A 12,154-nucleotide genomic window follows, 5' to 3' on the forward strand; every position below is an offset into this window, starting at 1 on the left:
CTGAGATTCGGTTTGTCCTTTTGCTTGTACTTTGGTCATGTGTCTAGTGTATATAGTGTATATATTACAGCATCTACAGTCTGTATTCAATTGTGTAACTTCACTCCAGATATAGGATAGGTTGCGGTTTGTTTAGCAGTTTTGGGTTTGTCTCTGTTTTGTCGCCAGTAAGGGAGATAGGAAAGTGTGTATGTCTTTTGGCCTTCCCCTCTTATTGTCGGTATGTTATGTAGTCCCACTTTGGTCAGTCAGTTGTATTACAATATAACATACACTATTGTATGACACTATAACATAATTTCTCAAAATACAACAGTTCACTATTTCATCTCTAAGTCTGTTCCATTTTTGTTTACTCACATATCCATTGTTCACACTCTGATTCATAAATGACTCATTTCTTTCACAGATCCTACCTAAACGGGATTGTAACAAAATCTCAGCACACACCTTTCTTTAGTGTGTGTGTGTGTGGTGAGACAGGTGAATGTTATTCATCAATGGCTTCTAAGGGAGCATATTAAACTCAAAATCATTTACCATGCACACACAGAAACACATATATTAAGTATTTAGACACTTCCCTCCTTCACAAGAACTTTTCACAAGATAAATGAAAACCATCTTATAAATGGGGAAAAATGGAAAAGTGCCTGAATGAGGCATTAAATATCACCTTCATGTGTTCAGCACCTATTCCCATCATCCTTTGTGTTCTACATGCTCCTTCATTATGTCTTTTCAATTCCATACACAGGCAGTTATTCGTGTTAATTGCTTGGTGCTACACCGAACACGTGACATTTCCTTATCAAATCCCAAATACGCCAAATCCCAAATTCCTAGTAAGCATATGCAAGACAGAACAGAATACTTTCACAGACTTCTCACCTGCTGAAAGAAAGCCTATTAGTGGGAATTTTCTTTAAATATTAACACTTTTGCAGTATTTTGGTGCATCTATCACTAGAGTATAAAATCTACTCTATTTAGTTGTTTTGTCTTAGTTTTTCTAGCCATCATTTACCAAGACAAACACATTTTCCTGCTCTATCTATTACTACCCCAAAACAGGGTTCATACACTGGCCCCAGTGTTCCTCTTCATGAGGAGATGTGATCGTGATACTGGTGCCAATGGGCCCCTTACATGGCAGCACAGTCTCTTGTCCTTTCAGAGGTAATTATGTGGATTTTATGCATGACTCGGGAGGTGCTGGCTTGATTACAATCCCACAGGTCTGCCATTGCTCCCATCAGAAAGGGCTTGATAAATGAGCTGCTAGTATTTATTTATCATATCCACATACCCCTTTTGTCCCTCCATCTTCCCCCACTAATAAGAGTGCGGACATTAAATATGCACTCTTAAAAAGATTAATGCATTTTAAAAACACATGGATTTGCATTTAATCTCAGATTTTAAAGAAAAGACCTAGCAGTGATGTCTGGCAGCTATGAAGATGCAAAAAGAATTAAATAAATTAATGAACATTAAAATTATTCAAGCTATGATTCCATGGAGACATGCTGTGTCTGTGTGCCTCACATGAATGCCATGATGCAACACCAACAGTTCATTTGCATCTGAGTTAAACCACATGAATTAAGTTTGTTACTTATCAGTTTTAATACTGAAGAGAAGAAAAGGAGACAAAGGGGAGAGAGAGAGAGAGAGAGAGAGAGAGAGAGAGAGAGAGACAGAGAGAGAGACAGAGACAGAGAGAGAAAGAGAGAGAGAGAGAAAGGAATGAAGAAAAAAAAGCTGTGAGAAATTGGCCCATTAAGGAAAGTGATTTTCATTTGGTTATCAGAGCTTGGCAGCAGAGGTGTGTGTGCATACAATGAAGTGCACACATGGCTGCTAGCCAAACTGAAGCCCCCTCACACCAGGCTTCTCTTTCACTCTATAGGTGTGCAGGCCAGAGAAAATGCCCCAGCTTATGGGCCCAACACTTTGAAAAGCCCAATGAATAACTTATCAAACAACTGAATCAATGAACTTTAGTGGTTATATATTTATGTTTGACTTTTAATTGTGTTTATGTCGATGAGATCAAGCCATATGAAATTTTGTGTGAGTTTAAGGAACTGACTGGAGATTTACCCCCGCTGGGTGTCCATCAGAAGCTGTGATGATGAGGCGGTATTGGTCAGTAGTCTCTCTGTCCAGTGCTTTTGCCAAGAGCAGCAGACCTATACTGAACAGAAAGATTTTAAAAAATCCCACAGTTACACCACAGATCAGAGAGCACTTTTCCTGCACAGTGCAGACACAAGAAACGCATCAGTGAACATACAAAGCAGACATGGTAACAGAGTGGTACACAAACCATAGATCTCAGCAACAGAACTTGACAACTCCCAAGATGCTTGTGGAGTTTTTCATGGGATGAATTACTGAACACTTGCAAGCAGCATTGCTTTGCAGAACAGTCCTCCCATATAAAGCATTAGTTAACAGCCTAATAACTGCAAAATCAGGGTGCTAAAGCAGGCTGCTGTTCCCTCAGTGTAGCAGGGAAAGAGCTGGCCCACAGCCACGGAGCACCTCATCACCACTTCCATACAAAACAGCAGCATCATAAGCCCTGCTAATGTCTTCATGTTTATTAATGGAGGCTGCAGCAAGGATGGAAAAAGGCCCAGTCTACACTAAACGTGTTCGGCCTGCACAAACCCACTCATAGTAACCATTAGCAAAACCACAAGGAGGCTATTGCCAGCATTACGCAGAGCGCCGCATGCTTGAGTGAAAGGTATATTTGTGTGTGTATGTCTGTGTGTGGGTGTGTTTGTGTGTAAGATTGTAAAGAGCAAGATGTTGTCAGACAGGCTGGATTTTGTTAACACTGCTGTCACTAGGGATAGTTTGATACAGGAGATAACTGTACTATGTATGTGTGTGTGTGTGCGTGTGCGTGTGTGTGTGTGTGTGTGTGTGTGTGTGTGTGTGTATGTGTGTGGCTGTGTGTGAAGACACATTGAATTGTACCACTTTATTTTCCCAGAAACAGATCTCTCTCGATGCCAAAATGATAGATTGAAGCTGTCCTCAGTAGCTCGTAAAATCACAGTGCAAAATAAAAACACCAATAGTACTATTTCTACAGCCTCACAAAGAGGCTGCATGGTCTAAGAAAAAATTATTTAATTTGATCTGTTTTTTATTACCATCTAACTGCTGTGGTTTATCCAGGGGTGAAACATTTTTCCCCAAATAGCCTGCCTCCTGCAGTTCTATAATACTCCCTCACCTGTTATTGACATTCATGCCAAAGTTCCACCTGCCCCAGAAGCTGATGATCTTGTCCTATCCAGTGATCACACAGTTAGTCATCACTAACTGCCTAATCAAACAAACTGGTGCAGCTGTGCCATCCCACATGACCTGCATGAACTACAAAGCAACAGCAGGTCTGCAGAAAAGGCTTTAGATGCAAAACTACCAAATCTTCATGACCTGTTTACCAGCAGCACTAGGAAATGTGCAGAGAAAATAATTGTTGACCCCTTACACCCTGGGAATCACCTATTCCAGCTCCTCCCATCTCAGGGAGGGGCTTCAGTCTTATGATGGTGCAAAACTACCAGACTACAGAACAATTAAAGCACATAAGTGTTTTTCCATGATACTGACACTGTGAACTACTGTTTTTAATTATATAGCTGTGACATATTTCTCTGTTGCTTCCTGCACATGGTGCAGTATTATTTTCAGTCATACTTTTTTGTGTTTATGTGTTTGTGTTTATCTTTGTATTGTTTTTATACATATGAATGTGCGCTCATGTGATTGTATGCATAGGAAATTTAGGAATTAATGTGATTAAAACGTCTGCTGGGAAGTGCAATGTACTGTCCAAGAGGAGAGGAGAAGAGAAGAGAGGAGAGAAGAGGAGAGGAAAGGAGAGGATAAACAGGAGGAATAGAGAAGGGGAATAGTAAATGTTGAACAGCTCTGTGAGCTCTGTGTTCAATGGCTCAAGTTTTGACATCAAACATCCACACATCCCCTTTTTTATGTGTTTATCCTGGGGACAGAACACAGACCTCTTTAGTTTAATATTTAACCCAGTCTTCTTATACATTTCCCTAGTAACAAGTTTTCCCCCTTTCTCTCTTTCTGTTCATCTTGCCTCTACTCATCTGAAGAGCCTTGGCTGCACATCCCTGGCTTGGGGCTGGGAGCAAAGGAGTGAGAGGGGTTCAGAGAGCTGAGGAGATGTGGAGATGAGGGCTGACAGCCGGAAGATGTACAGAGGTTGTCGGCAAAAGCTGACATGCCCATGATGCGTGCAGAGATGCCGGCCGGACTACAAAGCTAGGCCGCTCTGCCCCACAGTTTCAGCCTTTACTGGCACTGCCTCAGAGCTGCAGTGAGAGTGTGTTCACCACCTTCTTTGCCACTGTCACTCTCTCCCTGTGGGTTGTGGAGAGAAAGAGTCTTCAGCAGCATCTGAGGCAAGTGGCATGCCATCAGCATAGCAGGCAGAGCAGATCCAGGCTAATTGGCACAGTATCTGTGAGCTTCCTAGGAAAGAGTCGAAAAGACCAATATGACCCTTTACAGGTGCCAGGTTACCAAAGACTAACTGCCAGGTGGGTAGCTGCTTAACCAGCCATACCCATCAATATAACTACTGAAGTAAGTGAGTCTATTTTTTGCAGGTGAGGTTTCTAGAGTTCAGACTGATCCACCTTACACAAGTTTCTGCTTGAGATTTCCCTTCACATTCCTTCACTTTGCAGGGACCTTTTAAAATATTCCATTGATGCTATCCCACCTAACTTTCCCAGATTCGCTGGATGATCGTTGCAGGTTATGCCACATAGTATCACTAAGAGGATAGAGTAAACTTTATCTTCCTCAGTAAGATGGAAGAGTAAAACTTTATCTTCTTCAATTTTCATCATAAGTAGTTTTACATTTTGAAAGTTGAATGTCATTCACAGCTAAGGGGATTAAAGTTGTTGATTGAACACAGATGCACTCAACATATTTCACTGGCCTAGCAATACAACCACTGCTGTCATCTCTAGGGTAAATTTCCATAGCTCTTCAGAGGGAGTTTGAACTAAATGAACTAAAAATGAACTAAATGAACTAAAACTTAATCGCACAAGTTCACATTAGGCAAGTTAAATCAAGTACAGAATGTGTACACTGCAGACAGCTAACTTCAGCACCTTTACTGTCAGCTATTTAGGTTTGACAAAAGGGAAAAATAAATATAATCCAAGTTCACCAAAATATGCTTTCTATATTCCATATGCCAACTCTGTTATTTCTCTTTGCATAGTTTATAAATGGAAAGTAAAAAAAATAGGCATTATATAACAGTAATACATTTCATCAGTACAGCAGTCCTAAATTATATATCCTGTATTATGTGGACACTTACGTTTGAGAGAGGTTGAATACCTGCTGTGGATCACCACTCTCAATGTGGTATGTAATTGGATCCAGCTCACGGTCTGTAGCCTAAAGGAACACAGAAATAGAGTCAGATGACATGGATCATATCTATTTTATTTTGGCAAATGAGCTAATTCCTAATTCCTAATCTCCCCACCCCCACCATCTCTCCTTCTTTCTGAATACCAGTTAATAATATGTATGTGCCTCCACACCTTTCAGTTTCTCAGGAGAGGGTTCATGGCTCTACATGTGAGAGAGTCTGATTTCCTTTCATTCACTGATGAAATCTTCAATTTTAAAACATTTATTTAACACTTTGAATTTGCTGTGGTTGTACTCCAAAGAAGAAATTAGCAAAATAAAACTAAAAACTAAGAATGGTCATTTCTGAGCATCACAAACAAGAAAGTAGATGCTGCCATCAGTACTGTGTGTGCTGACCTGCAGGTTGAGAAGTAGCATCAGTACTGACCTGCAGGTTGAGGAGTATCGCCCCTATCCGCATGGCCTCGCTAACCTCCAGGCTGTAGATCAGGGAAGGGAAGCGTGGAGGACTCTGGTTATCAGGAGGCAGAACTTCAATATAAACGGTAGTTATGGAGCTCCTGTAGCAAAGAATAAATAAATAAATATTTTTTTTAGCTGCAAGTAATCCAGAATGACATTATATAATAAACCAGTAACTTTAAAAGATAAACATAATTCAACATAAATCCTAAAAATATTAAAATGAATAAATATAACTGAGAAGCTATATATAGCTAAATGAAAGCCAGAGTGTAAAACTAAGCAGGCATGGAGACAGATAAGTGGTGGGAGGAACTAAGTACATCTCAGAGTGACTAGTGGGATAAAGTGCAAAAGGGTCCACCTCCTCTCAGCCACAGGCGCATTATCCGCTGCTCGGACGGTGAGGGCGTAGGTGCGGCCCATGGTCAGACTGACCCCTGGGGCTATGGTGATACGGCCTGTTCGGTTATTTATCACAAAATCCCCCTGGTCGCCCGCCAAGATGATGTAGGTGACTAGCCCATTCAAACCCTCATCTGCATCCTGAGCAGTAAGCTGGTGAAATGAAGGAGACATGAACCAACCAGTTGTTCATCATGATTACAACAGTTTCAACATATCAGAAATCTGAACACTGTGTTTAAGTCCACATAAGACTTGAAGCATTTCATTTGGTCTTTTCCAGAGTACCATTTTGACATGAAGGGCAGTTTGAGAAAGCATTGCCCTGCCTAAAATACACAAAAGAATTGATTGACCTTCTTGGAAAATTTATAAGTCTGCTGTAAAATGTTTTTAAAGTGAGAGAAATCTGTCTGTAAGTAAGATTTCTAGAAGTAGAAGACAGAAAGAGTGAATTTTCGTCAGACCAATGAAAGCAACTATCAATAATTAAAGTTTTAAGAGAACTTTCCAAAAATTTGCATTTAACATGACAGTGAGTACCTGCTCAGTGGGGAGGACAGGGTTGCTGAAGTGTTGTCTAAAACATAAGCACACACCACATTAGTGCTGAAGTGGTTGTTAATTCAGCACCACTTACTAAGGACCAAGAGTTCAAATTGCTTTCCTTCTAGGAGAATGTGTCAATCAGTTTGAAGTTGGTACAACTGTCACAACTCATGCTGAAACTGCATGACCTTGCTACTTGGCTTCCAGCTTTGGCCATAGCAGCATGCTTTTAGCCATATAAAAAGCGAGCAATTACCATAATATCTCACATGTGCTCAGCATCCAGGTTTATTGATATGGAGCATACATGCTATGTCTGAATGAGATTTCAAAGAAATATGCCAATCTTGATTAACACTAAAAACATGTTAACCAACAACAGAAACTTTTAAATTCTTTTAAAATTATTTCTTGGAAATAAACCATATCTTTCTAAATCAATTACTTTAAAAATAGCTAATGCTGCTCACACCAGTTCCATGCATGAGCTGAGTCAGCAGGGGTTGCAATAAGCATATTTTAGGTCTGATTAATTAAAGTGTCAGTAATACAAGAACACCTGTGTCAGCTGCTTGTCTCATAACGTCTAACTTTCACCCTTGAATCCAGCAGAACTGTGGCAGTATCAATCCTTACCAGGTGAGCAAGACCACTTAGGACACCTATTCTTACACATCTATGCATTCACAAGGAAAACTCCTCTGATGAAGATTCCTGGTTTGCCAGCATGTGATCAAGTGTACATTCTGGATGGAGCCTTTTGCTTTTTCACATATTGGGGAATCAAAAACAGTCATAATGTTCCACCTTATTTCAGACATGTTTGTCTGGTGCTTAAGTCTTTTAAAATATTTCCAACAGTACTAAAATGTATTGCAAATATTGTTTTGCAAACTTAATCAAGCATATTGTTACTGCAATAGAGCCTTCTGGATCTATTGGCTGGCAAAAAGTTGTAGAGAGTTTTGTAAATGTGGAACTCTTGGAACTTCAGAAGACTAAGTAATAAAGCAACTCTGCCTTTGATCCATCTTATGAAGTTCCTCTCTTACTTCTAACCATCATTCACCTCCTCAGCTTGGCTGAATGTTCAGGAAAAGAAAACTTTCTCAAAATGGTCTTTCATGAGGCTTCAACATGGTACCTTCTGGTTGGACAGTACAGTAGTTAATATTTCTCTCATATTCTAAATAGGATTTACCACATTACACTTTCCTGAAATACATTAAAAGTATGTCTTCAGGCTGAGACATTTCTGAACGTAGTATGACAGGAATCAGCTCACCTGTATTACAGTGTCCCCCGGCTGCATGTTGGTGTACACATCCTTGGTATACGACACTTGAGAAAAGGTGGGTGTGTTGTCATTAGCATCAATGACTAGGATGTTCACTGTCCTGGGAATGGTCTGCTGTACCCCATCAGATGCCACCATCTGCATGATGAGTGTTAAAACGATATGATTGAACAACTATTTGGCAATCTCTGAATATATTACTGACAAATATGAGTTTGAAAGCTTGGAAGGAAAATGCTGCATTAATGCCTAGCATGTCACCTCACTTTTTAGACTAAAGGACATAGAAACTGAAGGAGCTCGCAACCTGCTGTGAGGGCTAACAAGATGCAATTTAAAGCAGAGAATTTGAGCAATTACATGCATCTTTGGATAAAATGGTGTGCAATTACTGGGGGAAAACACACAAACTGCCTGTTACAGAAGAAACACACTGCTTCAAAATGCATCAGTCTTCAGCATTTGACCATAAGCTTCTGTTCCTGATTTTCTCGGCATGACATACAAGTCGAAGGTTACTCATAGGAGTTGAGCTCTAAGCTCAAGTCTCCAAGCAGCAGTGGTGTTCCTAAGCACATTCTCCAGAGACTCTTGGCTGTAAGTGTGGCTAGAGCTCAATACCTTCTCTGCCTGCCTCAGGGAAAGGCAGTATTAAATACATAAACACATGCATTTGCTAGCTGCCTTTTCACCATGATTGTGCTGATTTCTAGAGCAAACTGTGTGCATGAGTGTGCCATGGATCCAGTAATTCTTGGTGGAAGATCTTCTCACTTCTGGGTAATTTCTACATGAATGCTGCTCATTCTTTTAGAAGTGAAGTTGTAGTACGCGGGCTTTACATTTGCATGATTCTTTTAACCTGGCATATGCTGCGGACAGAAGGGGAGGAGCAGAATTCTCACAATGCGCTCCTGCTATGTGCTTAAGACAGATGGCTCTATGTCTTTGAAGGCTGGTTCTGCTTTGAACTTAGTAAACCTATCTGGCATGGGATATTATTTCCTGTTCTAAGGGTTTCAGAGATGCATTCTTGTAACTGGATCTGTCAGGGACATTACTGAAGAAGGAGAAGCAAACAAATGTGAAACTGCAAAGCAATGACAGCATGAGGATGTGAATACTATTAGACCTGTGGGTCCAATGTTCTAAGCATCTGAAACTTTAAGTGGTCAAAATGAATGGCGCACTACACAGTGAGCTTGTTGAACCAGAAAAACAACCAAAAAATAACTACAATTCCCAGAATAACACAGGCATTATTTAAATAGCTGATGAGTGCATCATCGTCGACCACCATAATTAGGCATAATTGTTCCTCTCCACTCAGGAACACAATCAACTAATTTTCATTCAGATCTTTCTTCATAAATGAAATTGCATCAAATGCTAAGGTGTCTCTTCTATGTTGATAAGCAGCCTATTGTTAAGCCCACCAAAGGCATTATTGCAGGTGATTAGGTTTAAAGTCCTTACCATTAAGCACTGAAAGATACAGAAGAGTCACGTTTACAAAATAAACATGTTTATAATCATGGAGAACACAGCAGCCACTACTGAAGCCCTGAACCATATGGTTCCTTTGGCCTGACTGACCATTTGTTTATGTTAGAGCAAAGCTGGTAAGAAGATCACAGGGGGCTTGAAGCTGGACACTGCTCAGATGCCAGAGCCCTCTTTAGAAACCAGCCATGGAATAAAAACCACAAGGAAAAGGGGCTTCACATGCCATCCCATCTATTCTGTAAAACAATTATTTTGTTCTTCCAAGAGAATGACCTCATGCTGATTTGTGAGGTAATGGGTGAAGAATTCTCACAGTAAGAATCATAGTAAAAAATATTACTCACATCATATAAACAGGAAAAGAAACCTCAGAGCAGATCATCACATTTACAGAGGTGTTTGTTATCCTCACTGAACATCTTTGTTTTTTAGCTATAAAGGAAGTAACTGAGACAGTGGTAAGCAAATGTGTCTGTGTATATGTTTGAATGTATGTCTCTCTCTCTCTGTATGTGTGTGTGTGTGTGTGTGTGTGTGTGTGTGTGTGTGTGTTTGTGTGTGTTTGCTCATACCGTGAAAGTGTAGTTCATCTGTGTCTCTCTGTCCACTGGCCTGAGCAGGGTGAGGTAACGAGTGATTCCAGAAGAGGTAATAGAGAAGACAGAGGTGTAGTCACTTAGTGATATCTTCAACTGTGGGTCTTTAGTCTTTAAGGAAGAAACAAATTATATCTTAACACCAATTCCCACATCAGAGAAAGCATACTTTCTTGGTTTCAGTCACTCCACAGCTACATTTGAATGTGTCTGTAAAATAAAAAAAAATAAAATAAAATCAAGTGTAAAACATTTCTGAAGGATCATAAATATAGGAGAGCTGCAGTTTGGTTAAAATAAGGATAAAAGATTGGCCACTAATATATAAATAATCTGATGAGTATCTAAATTGATTTACGTTTTGATTCAAATTACTAATGTCTGAAAGAGGTATAGAGAGAATGAGAAAGAAAGTGATAGATAAAGAATGAGAGAAATGATTGAGATCAAGTGACGGGGAAGAGGACAGAACAATGAGAAAGAGTGAGAGATTGGGGTGGGAGACGTTCAGTGTTTCATACAGACAGAACAGCTCAAAGGTGAATGTGCCATTGGCATATTGCCACTGGTTCCTGTGAGAAACATTGCAGGCAATAAGAGAGCGCTGCACTCTGTCAGTGCTTAAGGCACTCATAGACAAACTAAATTCACTGAATTCATGCCCTCTTAACCTGACAATAAGCACAATGAACACTTCTAGTTACTTTCTTGTTATGTTAAAATAAATATTATGCCACAGTGACTCTTACCACATGGAAGGATCATACTAAGAATGAATAAATGCATTTTCGTGGCCAATCAACAAGGCATTAAAAAGGAGAAAAGCAAAGAGAAAACACAACATATAAGGACTAAATCCAGCCACTGAAGAGGAACTAATATGATATTAGACTGTATTAGTCTCACACTTACATTACATTTACCTTTATTATTTAGCATTTAGAAGATGCTCTTTACCAGAGTGACTTAAAAAAGTGCTTTGTCATTTACTCATAGAATACATCCTAGCCAGTAAAGTAGGTTAGAGTCCAATATACCAATGAACTAGAATACTGTAGAAATACAGGGCTCAATGCTGATGTCTAGAAGTACAAAATACATAAGCTCTTAGACAATGATAAGTCCAATGAACAATAAGTACTAGAGTTTGTTAGTCAACATCAGTGTAATAAACAATACCCTACAATAAGTACTAGTTTCAGGTTAGTCAATATAGGAGCAGGGTCAGTGGTCATTTAAATATTCCACAAATAGATGGTTCTCATCTCAACCCAGATAAAACACCACAGAGAGAGAAAGAAAGAGAGGAAGAGAAAGAGAGAGAGAGAGAGAGAGAGAGAGAGAGAGAGAGAGAGAGAGAGAGAATGAACATAGCACACGACACTTTACATCAGCTTGATACCTACTGGTATGGCACCTGGCTGGAGCTGCAACACACACATACAAACACCGTGATATCACCAACTGCCGTTGCCCAATGTAGTCACAGTGATAATGCTTACTTCAGTGTACAAAACAAAAGAGACTGTGTTTTTGTTTGAAGGTGTGTGTGTGTGTGTGTGTGTGTGTGTGTGTGTGTGTGTGTGTATATATATATATATATATATATATATATATATATATATATATATATATATATATATGGCTGTGTACACACCTCCTCTATGTCATTGTCCAGGGCAGTGATGGCTAGAGGGGCCGTCAGGTTGGCTACACCAGAGATGGTGGCACCAACTGGAGCGGCCTCGCTGATGAAACCCTGGAAGGACGGCTGGTGGAAGTAGGGGGCCTGGTTGTTTACATCCAAAATGTCAATGTGCAGATCGGCGAGTACAGGAAGAGGGTGACCATTATCCTGCTGAGCCTGCTCACA

At 40.0% G+C, this 12,154-nt stretch overlaps 1 protein-coding gene across 1 annotated transcript in view; it reads right to left on the reverse strand.

Moving 5' to 3' along the window:
• Window positions 1-12,154, reverse strand: part of pcdh15a (protocadherin-related 15a) — a 122,934-nt gene that overhangs the window by 60,752 nt on the left and 50,028 nt on the right. The window contains exons 12-18 of the mRNA XM_081724266.1: window positions 11,939-12,145; window positions 10,258-10,392; window positions 8,168-8,317; window positions 6,293-6,486; window positions 5,894-6,026; window positions 5,405-5,484; window positions 2,107-2,200 (exon numbers count right to left, since the gene is read on the reverse strand). Coding sequence (XP_081580392.1) covers window positions 2,107-2,200; window positions 5,405-5,484; window positions 5,894-6,026; window positions 6,293-6,486; window positions 8,168-8,317; window positions 10,258-10,392; window positions 11,939-12,145 — 993 coding nt within the window. The remainder of the gene's footprint in view (window positions 1-2,106; window positions 2,201-5,404; window positions 5,485-5,893; window positions 6,027-6,292; window positions 6,487-8,167; window positions 8,318-10,257; window positions 10,393-11,938; window positions 12,146-12,154) is intronic.

The sequence above is a fragment of the Electrophorus electricus genome, chromosome 12, assembly GCF_041902795.1.
Source record: "Electrophorus electricus isolate QZ-2024a chromosome 12, ASM4190279v1, whole genome shotgun sequence".
In the NCBI taxonomy this organism is placed as follows: Eukaryota; Metazoa; Chordata; class Actinopteri; order Gymnotiformes; family Gymnotidae; genus Electrophorus; species Electrophorus electricus.